This window comes from Dipodomys spectabilis, unplaced genomic scaffold, assembly GCF_019054845.1.
Source record: "Dipodomys spectabilis isolate Male_0828 unplaced genomic scaffold, ASM1905484v1 ptg000639l, whole genome shotgun sequence".
NCBI classification, from domain to species: domain Eukaryota; kingdom Metazoa; phylum Chordata; class Mammalia; order Rodentia; family Heteromyidae; genus Dipodomys; species Dipodomys spectabilis.
The window spans coordinates 236,595-259,682 of NW_024871316.1; the positions used below are offsets into that span (position 1 = coordinate 236,595).

A 23,088-nucleotide genomic window follows, 5' to 3' on the forward strand; every position below is an offset into this window, starting at 1 on the left:
GGACCCATCCCATGACTGGGTGGGGTGAGGTAGAAGAGGACCTGTCCCATGACTTGGCAGGTGGGGGGAGATGAGGATCTGTCCCAGGACTGGGGGCGGGGGATGAGGACCCTTCCCATGACTGGGTGGGGGGGTGGGGTAGATGAGGACCCGTCCCAGGATTGGGTTGGGAGTAGATGAGGGCCCGTCCCAGGACTGGGTTGGGGGTAGCTGAGGACCCGTCCCAGGACTGGGTTGGGGGGGAGATGAGGATCTGTCCCAGGACTGGGTGGAGTGGGGGGGGGGAGATGAGGACCCATCCCATGACTGGGAGGGTGGGGGGAGATGAGGGCCCATCCCTTGACTGGGTGGGGTGGGGGGGGAGATGAGGACCTGTCCCAGGACTGGAAGCCACCATCCGAGGCTGTCTCCTCGGCCTGTCTGCTCCCGCCCACCACAGAACCAGGCTCACTTGCTCTACTGGGGGTTCTCAGCCATGTGGCGCAGGGTAACTCAGCCTTGCTCAGAAGCCACAGACCCCTGGGAGACCTGAGGCTGGCTAGGGGACAGGCAACTGAGGTACACGGCCCTGTGAGGGCCCGAGGATGGTGGGGAAGCCTGCGTCACCGGAGAACGTGGGAGAGGGCAGCTGTAAGACCCAGGGCCGTCTCCCAGAGTCAGGCCGGTGTGCCTGGTGGCCATGCGGGGGGGTGGGGGGGCAGCCTCTGCAGGGCCGGGGCAGACAGCAGCAGGTCCAGCCCCAGTACCCCCTGCAGCCCTCAGCTGGGGGAGGAGAGCTGCACCCACCTGTAGTCCTGTAGACCTGCTGTAGTAGGTGTCTAGAAGTAGAAATGCCTTGTCCAGTACCCAGGCCCTCTCTGCCTTCTGCAGAGACTTCTGTCATTGGTGTCTGTGTTTGCACCTGTGAAAACACCACAGGACCCTCACAGACCTCCTGCAAAGAGCAGCGGCCTGGCTGGGGCCACGTGGCCTCCTGCAAAGAGCACAGGGCCAGTGGCTGCAATCCCGCTACCAGCTCTCAACCAGATCCCGTGGGGGACAGCTAGCCCCCGGAGCGGCGTCTGGACTGGACTTCCTACCTAGACCAAAGCCACCTTCTCCACCAGTATTTCAGTGAGAGGTAGAGGCACACCGCAGCGGATTCTAAGATTCTGGGTGCAGCAAGCACTTGGTTTTGTTTTGTTGGTGATCCTGGGGTTTGAACCTAGTGCTTCATGCATACAAGGCACGGGCCTCATGAGCATGGCCTCAGGGGATTTTGTTCTGGTAGAGCCTGGGGCTTCACCTTGGCTGGCCTCGGACTGCACTCCTCCTCCTAAGGCCCCCACGTAGCTGGGAGTGTGGCCATGTCTGCTATGTGGGTTGAGAGGAGAGGTGGTTAACCCCTGCCCTGTAGACTCCAGTTTCCACCCCAGGTAGCCTGGATTGAAGGTGTCAGTCACTTCAGCTGGACGTGGCCCTCTCTCCTCTTACTGGGTTTCCTAAACAGACCTGTGATGACCCTGGTTCTTGGAAAAGTAGGAAGAAAGGCACCGTTGCCTGAGGTAGCTGGCCACGCCCCTTTGAGGATCCCCTCCAGGGGTCTTGTCCCCCACCAGGGCCTGTACCCCACAAGGGCCTGCACCAGTGCAGTAGTCCAGAAACTCAACACCATCACCCTCTCCCTCCTCCCGTGTGGGGAGCCGCCTGCTGCCTGCTGCCCAGGCAGTGAGCGGGCCTGTCAGCACCCACTTGCCTCAGTCTCCTGCAGCGCTGTCTGTCTGCGTAGCTGTCTTCCTCCTGGGGCCTTGGGTGGATGGGAAGGGCCTTCCGTGCTTTCAGGACTATGTGCAGTGTCAGACTCCTGTAGTTCCCGCCAGGCCTGTGGTCCAGCCATAGGGACCCTGACACTTCTGCCAAGGGCTGCATCACCACTTATAGATCACCAGGCTTTGGAGCGGCATGCAGGGTCCCACAGTGCAAGAGGCCCAGAGTGTGGGGGGGTGGTTCTGATACGACATTGCATGTGGATTCCAGAACTGCCCCAGTGGGTCTCTGGGCCCAGAGACCCAACATGAACACCAGGGCAGGTGGGCAACAGCCTCGAGCCGAGAGCTCTGCATACACGATGGCTGCAGGCAGCAGAAGCCTGGGCACTGGGCCAGCAGCCACGGTGCCAGGTCGGCTATGGTGATCAAACAGCTCCAGACACAGACACAGAGGAGGCGGTTAAAAGGGAGGTCCCTTGCCAAGCCCGGGTCAGAACGGGAGGTGCCCAGCAGAGCCCTGACCACACCAAGCTTGGCCATCATGGCCCCAGCAGAGTCCCCGGCCTGGGCCACTGGGCCCCTCCCCTCAGCACCTGGTCTTTATGTGTCTCTGGCTGGAACGCGTGAAGTAGGTGTGACTGGTGGGCAGCAGCTCCGTGTGCTCACGGCTGTGAACTCACTGAGGCCGCGTCTGCCTGCTGCCTCAGCCGGCGTCTGTGCTGCAGCAGCATGGGGCCAGCGAGGCGCTGCCCGGCGGGGTGACAGCCTGCGTCTGGAGCAGGGTCTCGGCAGTGGCTTCCGTGGGCCGAAGGCTTCGAGATGAGGGCCGCCAGGCTGTGGTGTCTCGGGCTGGGCTGGGAATGAACACCTCTCCACAGTCCCAGGTGCTAGACTAGACTGAGGTTGAGTCGATGCCACCTGCAGCCTCCTCAGGAGGCAGTGCCGACCTCAGGAGAGACGCTCCGGGCCGGGCCCCTGTGCCCCCTGCTCTGCGCTGGCCGCCGGGCAGCGCTTGGGCCTCTGTGGGGGTGGGGCTCCTGCAAGCAGAAGGGCATCATGACTCAGGAGACAGTGCGGAGTGGACAGATGGCTGTGGGACGGGACCGACCGCACAGGGCCCTATGTGTCCGGGGCCCGCCGCAGGCAGCCCAGGCTAGCTGGGCAGCAGGGGGCAGTGGAAGACTAGCGCTAGTCATGTTCTGTGTCAAGCTGAGACTATGTTGTCAACCTAAGAAGGCAAATCTGGTTAAGTATAGAGTTACACAGACTCGGTTTGGGGTGGGCTCTGTGTGGCTGAGAGGGGTTCTGACCCTGGGGGCCGGTGAGGGTCCTGCGTTTCACAGGGCGGCACATCATCAGCTTGGGTGCGGCGTTCTTTATGTCTGTCTTGTGTATACTCACGCACAAGGCTCCCTTCATTTCTGCCAGGAAAGGACAGAGCAAGCAACTCCAGAGTTTAGGAACCTAAACAGATGGACAAAGCCAGGGTCCCTCCTTTCCCCTTGACTGAGTGTCCATCAAGTGCCCTCCAGACGTGGGTGGGGCGAGGTCTGAGTAGCAGGAAGCTGGTAGGGACAGTGGATGGACTGATTAGGGCTGGGCTGGGGTTAGGGTTTAGAGTTGATAGGGCTGTGGCTAGGTTAGGGTGCAGTGGAGGGGCAGCCGTCAGAGTGACCAGACACCGCAACCTGGTCCTTACATCCCCTGCCCTGCCTAGGCTGGCCAAGAAATCCTGGTTCGGGAACTTCATCAACCTGGAGAAGGAGGAGCAGATCTTTGCGGTCATCAAGGACAAACCCCTGAGCTCCATCAAGGCCGACATTGTGCACGCCTTCCTCTCGGTGAGGCCGCTGGGGAACTGGGTGGGTGTCCCCTGGCTGTGGACCTGCGTCCATGTGGACCGCAGGTGCCTGTGTCCCCGGGGGAGCCGGGTGGGTGTCCCCTGGCCATGGACCCACGTACCATGTGGGCCGCAGGTGCCTGTGTTCCCGGGGGAGCTGGGTGGGCATCCCCTGGCCGTGGACCTGCATACCACATGGGCCGCGGGTGCCTGTGTCCCTGGGGGAGCCGGGTGGGCGTCCCCTGGCCATGGACCCACGTACCACGTGGATCTCGGATGCCTGTGTCCCTGGGGAGCTGGGTGGGCATCACCTGGCTGTGGACCCACATATCACGTGGATCTCGGATGCCTGTGTCCCTGGGGAGCTGGGTGGGCGTCCCCTGGCCATGGACCCATGTACCATGTGGATCTCGGATGCCTGTGTCCCTGGGGAGCTGGGTGGGCGTCCCCTGGCTGTGGACCCACATACCACGTGAATCTCGAATGCCTGTGTCCCTGGGGGAGCTGGGTGGGCGTCCCTTGGCTGTGGACCCACGTACCACGTGGGCCGCGGGTGCCTGTGTTCCCAGGGGAGCTGGGTGGGCGTCCCCTGGCCATGGACCCACGTACCATGTGGACCGCGGGTACCTGTGTCCACAGGCATCCCCTGGCCAGGCCCAGCGCACCGTGCAGGTGCTTGTTTTCAGCCTCATCCTGAGCCTGCCTTCCTGGACAAGCAGGGCCCACTCAGGCCCTTGCCTGCAGGAGGCGCTATGCTGCCCACAGAGTGGGGAGCTGCCTGTGGGTGGGGGTAACAGAGGAGGTTCTGGGGGTAAAATCACCTGCAAGCAAAGGGGAGTGGGGCTAGTGACCCTGAGGACCTGGGAGGGCCTGCTGGCCCTCTGTGGACATCCTAAGGTCAGACTCTATTTCCAGTTTGTTGCTGCTGCTGCTGCTGCTGCTGCTGCTGTGTGTGTGTGTGTGTGTGTGTGTGTGTGTGTGTGTGTGTGTGTGTGTGTCCTGAGACTTGAACCCTGGGAGCTTTATTGCTCAAGGCTAGGGCTCTACCGCTTGAGCCACAGCTCCACTTCAGGCTTTTTGGTCGTTAATCGTAGATAAGAGTCTCATGGACTTTCCTACCTAGGCTGGCATTGAACAGTGATCCTCAAAGCTGAGCCTCCTGAATAGCTATGATCACAGGAGGGAGCCCCTGGTGCCCGTTTGGTCGCTTCTTTATCGCATGGCAGGCAGGTTTTGGAGTCAGCCCCGCCCGGGGTCCAGTGGCCTGTGGGGGGCCAGGCCCAGGGCTTGGGCTTTCATCTTTTGGGATCTGAAGAGCAGGAAGGCCCTGAGACTGTGGTAGAGACTGGGCCAGCACATGAGGTCCCTGAGACCCCTTAGGGGACCGCTGTCCCTGTAGGTGCCACCCTGGCCTGTGCTGGCCCAGCCCCAACCCCCTGCCCAGCCCGCCATACCTGCCCCTCCCCCAGGACCTCCATGTGCTGACGTGGGGTGCGGGGGTAGCTGGTCACTCCCAGGCCGCCTCCAAACCCAGGGTGCAGCACAGGCGCCCCTGTCCTGTTGTAACACAGGCGCCCCTGTCCTGTTGTAACACAGGTTTCCCTGTCCTGTTGTAACACAGGCGCCCCTGTCCTGTTGTAACGAACACAGGTTTCCCTGTCCTGTTGTTCCCACGGCGCCCCTGTTCTGTTGTTCCCATGGCGCCCCTGTCCTGTTGTAACTAACACAGGTTTCCCTGTCCCTGTTGCACACAGCTTTCCCTGTCCTGTTGTACACAGCTTTCCCTGTCCTGTTGTACACAGCTTTCCCTGTCCTGTTGTACACAGCTTACCCTGTCCCTGTTGTACACAGCTTTCCCTGTCCTGTTGTAACACAGGCGCCCCTGTCCTGTTGTAACGAACACAGGTTTCCCTGTCCTGCTGTTCCCACAGCGCCCCTGTCCTGTGGTACACAGGGTCCCTTGCCTTGTTGGGCCCTCTGCCCTGGGCCTCTCAGAGCACCTGCTGAGGCTCAGGTGTAGAGCCCCATGAGGTTGAGGATGGCTGTGGAGCCCACAGGGCCTGGGAGTGGGAGGAGACCCTCAGGCCAAGTTAGGGTCTGGGTTAGCAGAGACCCCCAGCCCCCTGCAGTGCCTGCTAGCATCGCCTCACCCCTCTATTGCGCCACCAGCCAGCCCGGGCCTCATTTTGTCCTTCAGGCTGCCCAGTGTTGTGCACGCGGGGTGACCCCGTCTGCGAGGTGCAGCTCGCGGCCGGGGCGGGTGCTGCGCGCCTGCCCATTTGCTAGAGTAATGGGACTCACGAGTGTGCCTGGCTCACGTCCCACGGACAGCCAAGACCTGTGGCCCTCTCGGCCACTCCCGTTGCCCAGGGGCAGCCTGATGCCCCTCTGTCCCACCTCCCACTTGGTGTATGTGCCCCCGCCTTCTGTAAGGATTCCTGTGGCCGGGAGAGAACGCAGGGCTGGCACCCTCGGCCCCGCGCTGGCCAGGCTTCCTGGCTTCGCCCAGCCACCCTGGCTGGCAGATCTCAGGATGGAGGGCTGGGGACGGGGACCCGGGTGCCCCAGGCTGATGCCACCACACCCCGCAGATTCCCAGCCTCAGCCACAGCGTCATCTCCCAGACAAGCTTCCGGGCTGAGTACAAGGCAACGGGCGGGCCAGCTGTGTTCCAGAAGCCGGTCAAGTTCCAGGTGGACATTACCTACACCGAGGGCGGCGAGGCCCAGAAGGAGAACGGCATCTACTCGGTCACCTTCACCCTGCTCTCAGGTGAGCCCCGCCCCAGCCCTGCTCCCGCCCGCTGGCCCCAGCGCCACCCTCCTCGGGCCTCACCCCCCGCCCCATCCCCGCAGGCCCCAGCCGCCGCTTCAAGAGGGTGGTGGAGACCATCCAGGCCCAGCTGCTGAGCACCCACGACCAGCCCTCGGCCCAGCACTTGTCAGGTGAGGTGGACGCAGTGAGGCCCTGCGTCCGTGAGCGGGGTTGGCGGCGTTGCGTGGATGGGAGGCACGAGGACCGAGCATGGCTCCCGGCTCCTCGGCCGGATGCCCGCCTCCCTGCCCCGAGCCGAGCTGCTCGCAGGGAGCAGGGCTCGCCCCGGGCACAGTGGGCGGCAGCACACTGAAAGGCACCTCTTGTCCACCGTAGAACCGCCCCCGCCAGCGCCAGGACTAAGCTGGGGCGCTGGGCTTAAGGGCCAGAAGGTGGCCACCAGCTACGAGAGTAGCCTCTGACGCTGGCAGGTAAGGTGCCCGGCCTGCTGCCGGGGCGGGAGGGCCGTGGGCAGGGCCTCCAGCTACAGCCAGGCTGGCCTTGAGGGGGCACCGCCTGCCCCCTCTTCCATCCTGGTCCTGGACAGGCCAGTGGGCCCCGCATCGAGGCCCGCCCCTCAGGGCCCCCTGCAGCACTCCACAAGGGCAGGGGCTCCCTGTTTCCCCACAGCGCCTGACCACCCACAGCCTACCTCAAACTGGAGACAGCCCAAGGCCTCCACCCAGGCCCACCGCAGGGCCCTCGGGAGGCGCCGGGGCTGCGGGCACGGGGCCGCTGGGCGTCTGGCGGGGCTGAGGGCCTGCGCATGCTCACAGGCCCCCTTGCTCTTCAAGGGGTGCCCTGGCCGGCGGTGTGCACGGGGCTGCTGTCACATGAGGGTCTGGGGGATATGAAGAGCGGCCCGAGTCCAGCCTCCGAGCCTCACGGCCGGGGGGTCTCCAGGGCTTCACCCAGCCAGTGTCCACGGCAGGCCTGTCAGGTGACCTGCGGCGCGCGCAGGGTCCTGGAGGTCCTGTCCACCCATCCCCATGCTCATTCCATCCTCATTCCATCGCCTGCGGGTGTGCCCAGGGGGCAGGGGCAGGGCGGGGCCAGGTGTCCTGTGGTGGGAGGAGGTGTGGTCAGCTGGGCCTGCTTTGCCCTTGGGAGGTGCCAGGCCTCCATCTTAGAGCAGAGGAAAACACCAAGGAACTGCAGCAGGGCTGTGGAGGAGATGGGGACCAGGAGGCCCAGCCAGCGACTGGGGCTGGGCAGAGAAGCCTGGAGCCCAGGGTGGCACCCAGGGCCCTCCACCTGCAGGGCCGTCTGCGCACTGCTGCTCTGCTCTGAGGGGGTCTTGGACCACCCACGGCCTGCCTGCCCACATCGTCACCCCCAGCCCCTGCCGGCTCCCAGGTGTCCCAGTGAGCAAAGTGTGGCCCGTGAAGGACCTGGCTGTGGCTCTGCCCTGCCAGCCTGGCTCTGCTGAGCCCGTCCAGAGACCGTTGGGTGCCCACTCTCGGCCTCATCTGTTTCCTTGTGGGCCTGGGGCCCCCAGTTAGGACTGTGGCCCTGCACGGTCTCCTTGAGGCCTAACCAGCTCTCTTGGGCCTCCTCACACACTGGACACAGGCCCTGTGCAGGTGTGCCCGCTACCCCTCAGCTCTGCAGCCACCCCAGGCTCGGCCCCTCCCAGGCTGGGCCTCTGCCAGCACTGACACACCGAAGCCCAGCAGAGGGAATGGGGCAAGGAAGGGGGCACCAAGAGGAACTGAGGGGCAAATGGGAGCCAGCGTGCAGTGGCTATCTCCATAGCCAGGCCTTCAGAGGCATCTGCTGCGCAGGCATGGTCCTGCGGTCCTGTCTGGACCAGGGTCCTCAGCCTGGGACCAGGCCGCACCCAGGCCTCCAGCTGACCACGCCTCTCCTCCTGGGGCCTGCCCTTAGCTCCACCCCTTAAGCCAGCTCCGCCTTAAGGGAGGGCTCAGGGACAGGCCCCACCCACAGGAGCTCGTGCACTCCTGGCTCTGCCATCCCCTGTGGCCTGCCCCCTCCAGATGAACTTGTCCACTCCTGGCTCTGCCCCTCTGTGGCCCGCCCCCTCCCAGCCGCCGCCTGTGGGTGGAGAGCGGGCAGCCTTTTTCACTCTCTCCCTCCCTCCTTTCTCCATTCTGTGCTCCAGACACCACTAACTGTATGGAAATGATGACGGGGCGGCTTTCCAAATGTGGTAAGAATCCCCACGCTCACCTGGCACCTGGGCCTGCACCGCACTGCTCTCCCCCACAGCCTACCCTGGCCAGTGCAGCCCTGCTGGGCGGGGCTGGCTTAGGCCCCCTGTGTATGCACAGGCCCCTGGGCACCTGCCACCCCATCTTCTGCCAGAAGCAGTCTCTGTCACTCACCCCTTCCTGGCAGTCTTTGCCTGTCCCCACAACCAGGAACCTCTAGGGAGCCCAAGGCTTAGGGCAGGAAGGGCTGGCCAGGGTCTTGAAGTAGGTGCTGATCTGGCCTCAGGGTAGACTGTCCACCTGTCACTCCTGGCAGGAGGAGAGGCTTGTTAGAAAGGGGAGGAGCCTATCAGGGAGAGGAGGGGCCTTCAGGAAGTGGAGGAGCCTATCAGGGAGGAGGAGCCTGTCAAGGAGGGGAGGGGCCTGTCAGGGAGAGGAGAGGCCTGAAGGAAGGGGAGGAGCCTGTCAGGGAGGAGGAGCCTGTCAGGAAGAGGAGGAGCCTGTCAGGGAGAGGAGGAACCTGTCAGGGAGAGGAGGAACCTGTCAGGGAGGGGAGGAGCCTGTCAGGGAGGGGAGGGGCCTGTCAGGGAGGGGAGGGGCCTGTCAGGGAGAGGAGGGGCCTGTCAGGGAGGGGAGGGGCCTGTCAGGGAGAGGAGGGGCCTGCAAGAAGGGGAGGAGCCTGTCAGGGAGAAGCCTGTCAGGGAGGGGAGAGGCCTGTCAGGGAGAGGAGGAGCCTGTCAGGGAGGGGAGGGGCCTGTCAGGGAGAGGAGGGGCCTGTCAGGGAGGGGAGGGGCCTGTCAGGGAGAGGAGGGGCCTGCAAGAAGGGGAGGAGCCTGTCAGGGAGAAGCCTGTCAGGGAGGGGAGAGGCCTGTCAGGGAGAGGAGAAGCCTGTCAGGGAGGGGAGGGGCCTGTCAGGGAGAGGAGGGGCCTGCAAGAAGGGGAGGAGCCTGTCAGGGAGAAGCCTGTCAGGGAGGGGAGAGGCCTGTCAGGGAGAGGAGAAGCCTGTCAGGGAGGGGAGGGGCCTGTTAGGGAGAGGAGGAGCCTGTCAGGGAGGGGAGGGGCCTGTCAGGGAGAGGAGGGGCCTGCAAGAAGGGGAGGAGCCTGTCAGGGAGAAGCCTGTCAGGGAGGGGAGAGGCCTGTCAGGGAGAGGAGGAGCCTGTCAGGGAGGGGCGGGGCCTGTCAGGGAGAGGAGGGGCCTGCAGTGCTCAGGGTGGAGGTGGAGGTCATACTGTGGAATGGAGGTTTTTGTTTTTTTTGGTTTTTTTGTTGTTTTTTTTGTTTTTTCCAATACGGGATTTTGAACTAGGAGTGGAGTTGAGGTGGGCATCTGCCCCAGAAGGGGTGGTCATCTCATTTTTGCCCCATTCTTCCTGCCTTCTGGGACCAGGAACCTAGACCTGGCTACCTGTCCCTAGTCCCCTCACCTGCCCACCATGCCTGTCCATCCACCCATCTTTCCACCCATCCATGCACACATCTTTCCACCCATCCATCCGTTCACCCATCCACCCACCCATCCATCCATCCATCCATCTGCTGCTGACCTGTCCATGCTGGCCCGGGGCCAAGCTCTGGCCATCCTGGAGGTGTGGCAGGCACATCTGTCTTCTTCTGGGCACTGCTTTGGCCTCCCCATCCCTGGGCGGGCCATGGAGCCTGCAGTGGCCCCAGCTTGGCGTTGGAGGCAGACATTGGGGGTCTTGGTCCTTGAGCTGCTGCTTCCAAGGTGGGAATGAGCCAGCTGGCGTGCAGGAGGCTCGGCGGGGAGGGGAGGCTGGGGGCCTTCAGGGGCAGGCCTGTTGGGGGAGACCTCCGTTTTCAGGAGCCCCGGGCCCCCATGGCCGCTCCCGTGCCCTGGAGTGAGGGAGCCTGCTGCCGCCTGCCACCCGCTTGCTGCCTGCTGTCCCCCCGCCTCCCCCCCATCTCAAACCTCATCTCGCTGGTTTCTTCCTCTCACCAAGGCCCCCTTCGTTCATGTGTTTGTTCTCTTTCTCTCCTTTCCCTCCCTCCCTTTTTTCTTTTCTCTCTCTCTTGTCTTCTGTTCTGTGTACCCAGGCAGCCCATTGAGTAACTTCTTTGACGTAATTAAACAACTTTTTTCAGACGAGAAGAATGGGCAGGCGGCCCAGGCCCCCGGCACACCGGCCAAGCGGAGTGCCCCCGGCCCCTCGGGCGACTCCGTGGCCGCTGGCCCTGGAGGGGACACCGAGTACCCGATGGGCAAGGACATGGCCAGGATGGGGCCGCCCGCCGCCCGCCGTGAGCAGCCTTAGACCCTAGTCCCTCCCCAGCACAGCACTGACCGTGGCCGCCGCCGCCGCCGTGGTGTGGACCCAGACCACACCCGCCCGCTCTGACGTTGTCTCGAGCCAGGGAGGAGAGGAGGGCGGTGCCCGGGCGCGGCCTGTGTCGCACTCGCTCTCTTTTCTCTCTCTCGGTCTCTGTCTCTGCCTGTCTCTGATGACGTCGCTTGTTTCCGCTCTGATACCAGGAATTATCCTGAAAAGTTAACATGTCACCTCCACGTGGCCATCCTCTGCTCCGTGCGGACACTGGCTGACCAGCAGCTGCTGTGGACCTGCCCTCCGCCCCGCCGCTGCTGGGCACGGCAGCCTCTGCTGCCCGCCGCCTCTGCCCACCCTTGGCAGCTCCATTTGGCCCAGTGGAGGAGCACCCAGCTCCCGGGAGAAGCTTCCTGCAGCCCAGCTCACCCGGACTCCCAGAGCCCTCGGCAGCGACAGCCTGCCCACAGCCTCCAGGGCGGGCCCCCGTGGGAAAAGTGGGAAGACCATGCACCTGCCTCAGCACCGCACCCAAAGGCCTCCTTGCCACCTCCCTTCTCTGCACCTCGGCCTCCCTGCCTCCTGACTCGTCCGCATCCATTTCCGCACCGCCTTGCTGGGGTTGTGGGTGCTCCTGGCTCTTGACCATCCTCCCTGGCCGAGGTGGCACACAGAAGCCTGGACACAGCAGAGCTGCCCGGGCTGTGGGGGCTGGGCCCAGATCAGTATTATTTATTTGCTGTTTTAATTTATTGAGTCTATTTCTCCGTTCTCTGTTCAGGGAAGGGTCAGAAACAGTAGTGCCCTCCGTCTGTCCGTCCATCTGTCTGTCTGTGTGTGTCGGGCAGGGTGGGTCCAGAGCCAAGGTGCCCTTTGAGGATAGAGCCGTCGGGGCGGGCGAAGCGGGGAACGGGCCGGTGGGTGCAGCACTGGCAAGCTACTGTAAACTTAAAAGAATTCCTGCAAGCTATTTTTATAAACGTTTTTTTCTTGGTTGTTTTTGGAAAAGGGTGTGTGGGGAGCTGCTGGGGCAGGGCTGGGTTTGTGTTTGGTTCCTCGCTCCTGGTTATTTCTATATACATATACATATATATATATACATATATATATATATATTTAAAGATCGATGCGGTTAGCCGAACCCAGGTTCTGTTTTATTACTGCCTAGAAGCAGCTCCAATTCCACATGGGGGTCCGGGGCGTCTTCCTGTTGTGAGTGGCTCAGCCTGCAGCCTACTGGTCAGCTGTGCTTGAAGGGGGTCTTGGTTTTGTGTCTCTGGGAGTGAAGGGTTAGAAGCCCCCAAGCTGGCACCACCCCCAAAGGATGGCAGGGGCACCTTGGGGCTTTTTTTACGTAAAATGAAAAATGTTAAAAAAAAAAAAATGGAAAAACAGAGCGAGAGTCCGCCGTGTGCTCTGCAGCGTGTGTCCTGTCCCTGGTGTGGAGGAGGGTGGCCCTGTGCCCGCACCCATGCCCGCTGGCCGCCAGGCAGACCCGCCTCGCCTCACCCATCTCCAGCTTCCGTCTGTGTTCTGTTCTGTTCTGTTTGCCGGCCCAGGCCTGGGGCTGGCCGGCGCGGCGCACAGCACGGCCGCAGGAGGCCGGGCGGCAGGTTTGATGCATGCCCCCTCCCCCTCATGTATAGATTTTAATACTTCTGTTACATTAACCTCTACCACAGGCTGAGATTTCTATACGTAAAAACCAAACACCTGTAAAGCAAAGCCACGCGGTACGCGGGTGGGGCCGAGGCAGGACGCTGACAGCAATACTCCGCCGGCTTCCTCTTTTGTACCCTGGACACACAGGACTCACCCAGGCGTCACGGAAACGGACAAGCCCCACGCGGTGTACCCCTGTCCAATAACTGTGAGCAACTTCAGTTCTGGAACAATAAATTCCTCCATAAAACTGCGTGCCACGGGGTCTCCGTCTGGGTGAGGCATGTGTGGAGAGGCGCCTGGCATGTCCAGAGTGGCCTGTGTCCCACGTGGCCCCCTCCGAGCTGGGCCCCGCTGCACAGAACGAACCCCAGCCTGCACGTGTCCTGCGGGCCTTGACTGGGCCTTCCCCATGCTGTGTCCCCTCCTCCCTGGACCTCACCAGGGGTGGGGCCCGGGGGGCAGTCCAAGGCCAATGCTGGCAGAGATGAGCCTGCTCTTTCACACACAGCCAAGGCCTGGTGGGGGCTGCCTGGGACCTGGGCCTCCCTTGGTGGCCCGGGGGCGACACACAAGGCTGGCGGGAGAGGGTCCCAGCTGCACTCTGGACAGCCACAACCCTGTGTCTGTGCGACACCCTGGCCTAGCCGCCCCTCTGCTGCTGAGGCATGCGCAAGTCCAGGTCCATGTTTGAGGGGCAGCCTGAGCTCCCCTGAGCCCCCAGGAGTCGCCCTGGGAGCTGCCCACCATGTGTATGCAAGCAAGGCTGGGGGACCTGGCCTCGGGCATGCCCACGCAGCATGGTGGTGCTGGTGCAGGGGCCGTCTCTGCCCTGTGGGCGTCTGCTAGCCCATCTCCCGGAGATGCCAGGGGCTGTCCTTCCCTCCGGTGATAACCAAGCACCGGTCCCCAGCACTGACATGTTTCCTGGGGCAGGATGGAGACCCTGCACCAGGAAGAGTGTGCCATCCCGCCAGGATGGCAAGGAGAGGCTGAGTCAGAGGTGAACCTAGGGCTCACAGAGCCAGAGCTCAGACAAGGAGACACCACAGTGGGTGGCGGGTGGTGCCCACAGCTGCCTGACGAGAGGCCAAGGACAGGCTCATGGCCCCTGCGGCACAGTGGCTGCTCAGTCAGCCTTGGCTCTCTTCTTAGCCAGTGGCGGCCCTCCCTGTCAGCCCTGACCCCGTCCTCAGACGGCCCTGACTGGCCATCTCCATGTCCTTTCTCCACCATCCAGGCCTCCGAATGGCTTTCTGCCCACATGGAGAAAACACCTGATGTTGGGCTGATCAGAAGCCTAAAGCCCCAGCACCTTCTACCCCGTGTTGGAGCAGCAGTAGGTTCTACAGTTAGGGTACAGCTGGCAGTCCTGGCTGCGGCCAGGGCTGCGCCCACCCCTCGAGCAGCACCGGGGACCTCACACTCTACCCTCCTCCCAGCACAGGCTGGAATGGGCTCAGGGAGGAGGCTTCCTTGAGGGCATGAGTTGGCTCGGCCTTGTGGGTCTCGCAGCAGGGCGCCTTCCGGGTGAAGGAGGCAGGCCCATGGGCCACTGTGCCAGGAGGCCTGCACAGATGGCTGGTGCTGCCTTCACCAGCTGCCGCCGCCCTGTGGCTCCTGGTGGGCATGGGTCCCTCCTACTCATCCCCACACAAAGCCTTCAGCCATCCTTCTGGCCAAGCAAGAAGCCTGGCTACCCACCTCCCCACAAGGAGCCCCCGTGGGCTGCCTGGCCACGTTCCTGAATGCACTGAGCAGGAAGGACGGCCACCAGGCCAAGCCCAAGCTGCCCTTGCTGTCCCCGTCCTGAGGTCCTGTGGCACCCCAGCCTCGGCGGGCCCTGCTCTGGCTCCCACACCAGTCCCAAGTGGGGTCCAGTGGTCACGATGCCTGAGGCAGGGAGTCCCCGCAGCCTTGGGGAGGGGATGTGCAGCCCCCAGGGCTCCAGCCTGAGGTTGAACCATGGTTAGCATTGGGGATGCAGACTAGGCTGGCTTCGAGCTCAAGAGCCTCCTTTGCCAGCCCCCCCAAATGCTGGAGTGACAGGCATGCATCACACTCTGCACTGCAAGGAGATTCTAAGCTGTCCCCAGTCAGCCTAGGGCAGGAGACAGCAAGCAAGCTGAGCGAGCTCGGTGGGGAACAGGGGTGGGGCGGTGAATGCCCCTGGCTTCCTGACTTCCTGCTGGGTGGAGGCAGCAGGTGGCTGGGGTGGTGGGAGGAGCTTCCCCAGCTGGGGAGGTAGGAGGAGCTTCCCCAGCTGGGGCGGTGGGAGGAGCTTCCCTAGCAGGAAGAGGAACAACTAGAGGCAAGAGTCCTGGGCAGCTGGCCCCAGGAAGGTGCAGAATAGGGGAGGGGCCTCCGGCTGGGTGCCTTGGAGCGGTGAGGGGCTAAGGGGTGAGCAGGAGGGCTAGGTGAGTGCCAGGCCAAGGCGTGGGGGGGGCTGCAGTTCACGCATGGAACAGCTCTCAGAGCAGCAGGTGCAGCAGGCAGCCCTCGGGGCCCAGGACCCCATGCTCCGCATTCTGTGCTGACCAGGCCAGGCCCTTTTCCCCTCATCCCCTCTAGCCTTCTAGAGCCTGGGCCACAAGAGGAGTGAGTCCTGCAGCAGAACCCTGCAGCAGACCTCCAGCCAACCACAGCCCTTCCTGTTGGATGAATACACCACCAAGAGAGGAGGTCCTGGCAGCCCACAACTGGTGGTAGTGCTCGCCCAGCCTGGGAGCTGGGGGACACGCAGGGCCACCCACAGAGGGTATGGCTTGCAGGCCGGCAGGAGTAGCAGGCTGAGGACACACACAGGCTCTGACCTGAGAGAATTCTTTTTATTACGACTGAACAGATGAACTAAAGCGGATCTCATCCTTCTGCTGACAGCTGCACCTCCACACAGGGCCTTGGCCTGTCCCGGCCCCGTGCTGGCCCTTTGCACGGCAGGCCCTCCCTGGGTATTTTAGAGGCAGCAGGAAGGGGTGGCAGGAGCAAACAGGAGGTGTGGGCCTTCCCGGGTTACCCCAGGCCTCCCCATCCCAGACTCTGAGCCACCCACAGCTAGAATGAAGGCAAAGTGGGGGCGGGGCTGGAACCAAAGCAGAGTGGAACCTGGAGCTACAGCCCCCCACCGTTTCTTTCAAAGCGGCAGAGCACCCAAGGGAGGGGCTGGGGGAGGAGGGCCACGTGGAAGACCCAACAGGAAAACCCCACAGAAGGAAACTCAGTCCGATACATGGGTGTTGAATGAATGAATGACTCCCAAGGCTCTTCGCTACACACCACACTCATCCATCCAACAGGGAAGGCAGGAGACGCCGTGGCCACAGCGCATCGGCGGGCCCACGCTCGGCGCGGCTCGGGGCCTGTGGCCTCGCCACCAGTGTGCCCGGTGCGCGCACACGCAGACGCAGACACAGCTGTCTCTTCGCACATGTGCACCCTGTCCGGCCCGGGGCCTCATCTCTCCTTGACGTGGTTCTGTGCCCCAGGGGCCCCGCCGCCGGCCCCGTCCCCAGCGCCGCCCCCTCCAGGGACGCTGCACAACACCTCCGTGAGGTCGTCCATGATGGCGGTCTCTTTGGGGTCGAGCAGGTTGAACTCGCGGGCGAAGAGGATGAAGTGGACGTACAGAGTGTTCAAGTGTCCGTGCAGCTCGAGGGCCAGCGTCTCCTTGAAGTGGGCCCAGTAGATGTGGCCCAGCACATGGAACAGGTACTTGCAGATCTTCTTCACCAGGGACTCAAAGGAGCTGGGGAATTCTCTGCCTGGGGGGAGGCGGGTGTCACAGGTCTGCGTGGCCACACTCCTGCAACTGGGCATCTCCAGGGCTGGCCTGGAACATTTGGGCCTGCCTCCCACCCGCACCCCCAGCCCTGCGGCCCTCACAGGGCACACCCTGGGCCAGGGAGCCACAGCAGCCTCGGCCCCACAGGTGCTCAAGTGACACCCACCTGGGAGGGCGCACTGGCAGGATCTCTGCGTGGCCGGGGGGAGGGGGGGAAGGGCTGGCCCGCAGAAGGCCAGTGGCTCTCAGCTCCCTAGGCTTCCTGAGGGACTGCACAGGGCTCCGTGGCTGAGACTGGGGAGCCCCTGCTGGTGAGTGTGCTCACTCGGGCAGCTCGGGACCAGCTCTAGGTTCCGCCAGCCCCAGAAGCCCCAGCAGTGGACTCTGGTGGCCTCACCAAGCAGGGCCCTGTCATGGCTCCATGGTCCCAGAGCGGGAGGCGGTCAACCTGAGCTTAGCCCCCTCCTTCACAGCCAGGTCTGCTGCTGCCCTCCCCCGCACCTGCACCTCTGCCTGGGCGCACGAGCCTGGCAGGCAGGGTTAAGCACGTGCCGGCCGGCGCTGGCCATGCTCTCAGACGCACCGTATTTTGTGGGGAACACATCCTCGTCCGTCACCAGCTTCTGTACAGAGCTCATGACGAAGTCCACGTACTGGGGAGCTGTGCACTTGACCTTCTTGCCCCGCTCGTCATACCAGTAGTACTGTCTGTGGGGACAGAGAGCAAGGTCAGGCTCGGCCGGCCCTCCTCCCACCCGGAGCACAGCATGGGGCCTGCGCAGGCAGGAGGCATGCCCCGCCCCCCACTGACTGGGTAGAGACCACCCCACAACGCAACAGCAACCAAGGAAAACGCAGCGGCCGCACAGCAGCCATGTGTAGATGAAAGTGTGGCCATGGTCCTTTTCTTGACTTCTGCACAACTTTAGGTTTATTCTTTCAAGTGAATGGGCCTAGAGCAGGGCCTGGGCGGCAGCCGAGGACCTGGTGGGGGCTGGGGGCTGGCTTCCCCCACTGGAAGCCACCCTCTGCTTGGGTGCTGCAGGCCTGGCCCTGGCTGCTCACCTCAAGCCCCCAGTCAGTGCGCAGGAGGCCAGTCTTCCCGTGATCCCGGGTCCCAGGCAGGCCAGGGTCACGGCGTACGGAGGCCATGAGCCTCAACGATACAGACTCAGAGAACCACGACCTCGCTCTGCTTAGAGTGGGCGCTGCGCCAGGCACCCGGCCGGTGGCCCGCATGTGGGAGCTTTGTCAGCGAGGGGTCGGGTCACGGCTGCCGGGGTCTGGCTGTGCAGGGGGACGCAGCAACCGTCACAGACGCAGCCTCTACGCACTCTCCCCTGGTGAGTATGTCTGCCTCTTTCCCAGTTGCGGAGAGGAGGCAACCGTGGACCAAGCTGTTATTCCTGTGTGGGTTTCTGTGCTGGCACAAGTTCCTATTGCTCTGGAGCATATCCGCAGGCTGGGACGTGCTCCATTTCAGGAGGCTCTGCCAAACCCCTAGCAGTACAGGGCACTGCCCATCTGTATCCCCCAGCAAGGCACCCTGCACATCCTTCCTGCCACTGGGGCTTGCGCAGGTGCTGGCCAGGGTGCAGGGGTGCTGGCTGGGGTGCAGGGGTGCTGGCCGGGGAGCAGCAGCATTTCAACTTGCATAGCTGATGCTGCGCATCTTCTCACTGGCTCACTGCCACATCTACGTCACTTTGGTGATCTTGTCAAGCCCTTTGCTCTAGAATCTGGGTTGGTTTCCTATTGGTACAATGTGAGCTCTTTATGTACTTTGGATACTTGTCCTTTGAGTAGTATATGAATCACACAACACACACTTCCTCCCATTCAAGTTTCTGTTTTCATCAATGGGTTGCACTTTGGTACCACGCCCAAGAGCTGTTGGAGTACCGGCAGTTCTTGAAACTTTCCTTCTAAACATCTTACAGTCTCACATTTTTCTGCACAAGGCATGAGGTCAGTGTTCTTTTCCCTTCTCCTGAATCATGGTGGCTGTTTTCACAGCAGCCATTTGTTGAAAGGTCTGTCCTTTCTCCATCGAAGTTCTTTGGTTATTCTGTCAGGATCTAAGAGCCATAGGTAAGTTTCCTTCTGGACTCTGTTCTGGTCACTGATCTGTTGTCTGTCCCGTCACCAACACCACATGTTATTGTGGTTTGGTAGTAAATCTTAAAAGTTGTGGGACTCCTCCAAGTTCAAAACGAGAAACTACTGCTGTAACAGAGACTATGGTTAGCTTAAATTGGCTAAAATCTCTGCTGGGCTTTTGATGGGGTTACATTAACCCAATAGATGAGTTTGGGGCAGAATTGACATTTTTAGTAAGCTGTGTCCCCCAATGCATGAACTCAATGTTTCACCAGTTATGGAGGGCCTCTTTGATTTCCTGCATTCAAGTTTCCAGGGTACAAATCCTGTGGATGTTAAGTTTATACCTAAACTAAGTAGCTCACGATTTCTCTGACAAATTAATTTAGGTTTCCAATTTCACATAATATGTAGAACTGTGTCTGACTTTGTGTGTGTGTGCACGCACGTGCTAACCTTGCTAAATTTACTGATTGAATCTTTGAGGTTTTCACAATCATGTAGGGAAATTTTATTTCTTTATTTCCAATTTGGATGCATTTTATTTCATATCCTTGGCTTTACTGCACTACTTACTGTAAGTTGTAGAATTTTTTTTCTTTTTTTTTGGGTCTGGTCGTGGGGCCTGAACTCTGGGCCTGGGCGCTGTCCCTCAGCTCTTCAGCTCAAGGCTAGCGCTCTACCACTTGAGCCACAGCGCCACTTCTGGCTTTTTTCTTTTTGCTTATGTGGTGCTGAGGAATCGAACCCAGGGCCTCAGGCATGCAAGGCAAGCACTCTACCACTGAGCCACCTTCCCAGCCCGAATTTTATGTTTTCTAAAGTACCATTCATTTAGTCCAAGTTGTAAGATGTATATGCATGGAAAGAATCTTTGCAAAGCATCTCGTATCGTTGGCTTTGTAAGGCTACTGTCCCATCCTTATACTGATAACTTCTATCTTCTTTTTTTTTATCTTTGCATCTAAAGTTTCACCAGTTTTGATCTTTCACAGAAATTGTATTTTGGTTTCCTTGATTTGACCTACTGCTTTCAGAAGTCAATTTTAGTGATTTCTAGTTTGGCTTTAATTATTCCAACTCTTTGGGAGTGTGCTAATTCCCAGGGAGAGATATTTCTCTATTACTGATGTCCGGTTTTCCTCCATAGCAGTTGGATAACTTATGTAGTATGCTTTCAATTCTTTAACATTATTCTGTGAGGACTGGGAAGGTGGCTCAGTGGTAGAGTGCTTGCCTAGTATGCATGAAGCCCTGGGTTTAATACCACATAAACAGAAAAGGCCAGAAGTGGTGCTGTGGCTCAAGTGGTGGAGTGCCAGACTTGAGTAAAATAATCTCAGGGACAGCGCCCAGGCCCTGAGTTCAAGCCCCAGGACTGGCTAAATAAGTAAAATTATTCTGTGAGTTAGGACATGACACAGCTTGGGAGAGTGACACCGGGGAGCCGGGATGTCCCCAAGTGCTGCCAGCCAGCGGTGTGTCACGGGTGGATGCTCTGGTGGGTGCTCGGTGCAGGGTGCTGCTGTCTGAGGTATAGGCAAGGCCCTGGGTTTAGTCGCCGGTACCAAAATAAGTGAACTTTAAAAAAAAAAAAAAGGTTTTGGTAAGGATGTCCAGCCTGTGGGCTTGGGGCTGTTTTGTATATGATGTTTGTGATGTGATGTGATGGTTGTGCATGGTCCTAGAATGATGGAAATATCCAAGGGGCCCTGTGGCCTTGGCAGAAGAGAAGTTTCCTGTCTGGCAAGGTTTATGTTACTAGAGAGGTTTCATGTGCTGCTTAAATTTTCTAGTATTAACCAGTCTTTTTTTTTTTTTTTGTCAATTGTGGGGCTTGAACTCTGGGCCTGGGTGCTGTCCCTCAGCTCTTCAGCCCAAGGAGAGTGTTCTACCAATTGAGCCACAGCGCCACTTCCAGTTTTCTGGCAGTTATTTGGAAATAAGAGTTTCACCGACTTTCCTGCCCAGGCTGGCTTTGAACAGCAATCCTCAGATCTCAGCCTCCTGAGTAGCTAGGATTACTGGCGTGAGCCACTAGTACCTGGCTTTATTCGGTCTTTTATAGTTATGTTTTCTTTCTTTCAAAGTAATACTATGAGTCATATTTTTGTAATGTCATTCATTCCTATGTCTTAGTGGCATTTCCTTTATAAAATTGATGAGGTTCACTAAAAAGCAGTGATGTTTTCTAAAATTTACCTTTTTTCTTGTTTCCTCACTTTTTTTTTTTTTTTTTTTTTTCAGTCGTGGGGCTTGAACTCTGGGCTTGGGTGCTGTCCCTGCGCTCTTCAGCTCAAGGTGAGCACTCTACCGCTTGAGCCACAGCGCCACTTCCAGTTTTCTAGTGGTTTATTGTAGATAAGAGTCTTACGGACTTTCCTGCCCGGCCTGGCGATCCTCAGATCTCAGCCTCCTGAGTAGCTAGGATTACAGGCATGAGCCACCAGTGCCCGGCTTTGTTTTCTCATTTTGTTTCTAGCTCTTAAATATGAAATATTGTTAAGAATTAAAAAACAAAAAACAAAACAAAGGCCAAGTGTACCTTGTGAGGTTGCTATCTATGAATCAGGATGCTCTCACTAGACCGGCCCTGAACAGTGAGAAATGAACTTGTGCTGTTCAGAGGGTTCAGTTATGGCAGCCCAAACAGACTAAGCCTAGTGAATTTCCTGTAGAGGCTGCATGGTAGAGCTCATTAAGAATCCATTCTGACACCTGCTGTGTGATTCTGTGTACACACTGGTCCCATGCACTGCTGGGGTCAGGCTTATATCATTAGCATTCTGCTTGTTCCCTTTTCTTGCTTTTTCTTCCCTTGGATTTCCTCTTTCTCACTTTCCATTGAGCTGAATTCTCTTCCTTTTTGTTTTCTTTTGGTGTTGGGAGTGGGACTGGAATTCAGGGCCTCACGCTCTTGCTGAGCTTCACCCCCTCAGGGCTGGCATTATTCCACTTGAGCTGATCGGTTTAGTATCCCACTTTAGTCTGCCCATTACAATTCTAACTATATCTCTGTCTATAGTTTTAGAGTTGCCCAGAGTTCAAAGTACAAGTTTAGCTTTTCATGCTCATTTCGGCATCCAGGCAGGGCTGCAGCCAGGAGGTGTAGTTAGTTGCCAGAAGCACCTCCCTTCCCTCCCTGCCGCAGCATCTGGCGTGTCTTCTCCACAACCTTGAGAACCAGTCAGACCAGGTTCCTATGTGGCTCTGCCCGTCCGACATGGTCTACGAGCCCAGAGGCCTTACACTTAGGTTTCTGCAGCACTCACCACCTAGCCGGCAGCCCAGACAAGTCTCCTGTGGCAGGATGCCAGACACTGTACCTTGGCCATATTCTCAGGGGCATGCTTTCCAGATGTGGAACTGATGTCTAAGGGGCACGCGCCAGCACTTCCGCTCTTTGCATTCGGAGCCTGTGGCTATGGAGCATGCGCCAGCACGACCTCCGCTCTTTGCATTCGGAGCCTGTGGCTATGGAGCATGCGCCATCACGACTTCCGCTCTTTGCATTCGGAGCCTGTGGCTATGGAGCATGCGCCATCACGGCCTCCGCTCTTTGCATTCGGAGCCTGTGGCTATGGAGCATGCGCCAGCACGGCCTCCGCTCTTTGTATTCGGAACCTGTGGCTATGGAGCATGCGCCATCACGACTTCCGCTCTTTGCATTCGGAGCCTGTGGCTATGGAGCATGCGCCAGCACGACCTCCGCTCTTTGCATTCGGAGCCTGTGGCTATGGAGCACGCGCCATCACGGCTGAGCGTCTCGGTCCACCTCCTCTCTCCTTTTAGACTCTGGTGTCAGTCTTTTTGAATTATCCTATAGGCACTGGGGGGTAGAGTCAGGCCCCAGGCTTGGCACAGCGTTCCCCTAACCCTAGCAGGTTCCCAAACCGATTGCCTTGGTGGGAGTAAGGAGCTCTGTAGATCTCTAACCAATATCCTTTTTCCTTCCAAATTATTTGAGTCCCCAAGGCCTTGGTTTCAAAGGATTCTTAGAGAGGGGTGACACAAATCATTAACTCATATAAAATGATTGCATAAGGGCAGTTAGAGCCAAGAACCAAGAGGAGAGTTTAGGCTGTCCTGGTTCTCCAGTGGCCACTGGGTACGACAGACAGCATATCTACGGCAAATCTGCCTAACTTCCCACTTGAGGCTCTTTCCAGGGAGCTTTCTCTAACCAATCCACTACTCAAGATCCTGTGGGCGTGGAGAAACCAGGGAGAGGGCTGGGCTGGTGCACACAGGCATTTCAGACACTGCTACCAGCAGCCACCCCCTTAGCCAGATGGCACATATGCTCCCAAGGGCTGCTCTCTCGCCATTGGGCAGTCCTGTCATGGGGTCTGCGTAAGGAGGCCACCTCTGTCCCAAGCACAGTGAGCTTGCTCTAGGCATGACTGCACAGTGCTGTCCTACCTAGCAGGGCTCAACACAGTGATGTGTGCCTCTTCTAGGCATGGAGAGCCAGCTGCAGAGTACACTCACCCCATGCCACCAAGAACCAAGTTGTGACCACCATGGCCACATCAACAGGTCAGCTGGTTAAGACCAAGGGAGGCCTGCCATTGGCTGTGAGGCTTCAGGTGGGCTCTTGAGAAAAGCCCGCCTCTTAACTGAGACTGCTTCTCTCTATGCCAGGACTTGGGAGAGCCACACCTCTGGGCAGGATGGCATGTACACATAC

The 23,088-nt window shown here is 59.7% G+C and overlaps 2 protein-coding genes across 11 annotated transcripts in view; one reads left to right on the forward strand and one right to left on the reverse strand.

The window, feature by feature from the left end:
* Brsk2 (BR serine/threonine kinase 2) overlaps positions 1-11,164 on the forward strand; it is a 64,707-nt gene extending 53,543 nt beyond the window's left edge. For 2 of the 5 annotated variants that reach the window (XM_042671539.1, XM_042671536.1), the window contains 4 exons: positions 3,466-3,589; positions 6,180-6,360; positions 6,444-6,533; positions 11,065-11,164. In XM_042671539.1, the coding sequence (XP_042527473.1) occupies positions 3,466-3,589; positions 6,180-6,360; positions 6,444-6,533; positions 11,065-11,084 (415 nt within the window). In that variant the 3' untranslated portion in view covers positions 11,085-11,164. Of the gene's footprint in view, positions 1-3,465; positions 3,590-6,179; positions 6,361-6,443; positions 6,534-6,738; positions 6,835-8,524; positions 8,573-10,628; positions 10,847-11,064 lie in introns of those variants that run through there. The other 3 variants (XM_042671534.1, XM_042671535.1, XM_042671537.1) reach the window with 3 other exon arrangements.
* The window catches only part of Mob2 (MOB kinase activator 2), a 77,351-nt gene continuing 56,585 nt past the window's right edge, over positions 2,323-23,088 (reverse strand). For 4 of the 6 annotated variants that reach the window (XM_042671544.1, XM_042671543.1, XM_042671545.1 and 1 more), the window contains 2 exons: positions 16,882-17,006; positions 15,327-16,278 (listed from right to left, as the gene is read on the reverse strand). In XM_042671544.1, coding sequence (XP_042527478.1) covers positions 15,971-16,278; positions 16,882-17,006 — 433 coding nt within the window. In that variant the 3' untranslated portion in view covers positions 15,327-15,970. Of the gene's footprint in view, positions 2,334-15,326; positions 16,279-16,881; positions 17,007-23,088 lie in introns of those variants that run through there. The other 2 variants (XR_006146331.1, XM_042671546.1) reach the window with 2 other exon arrangements.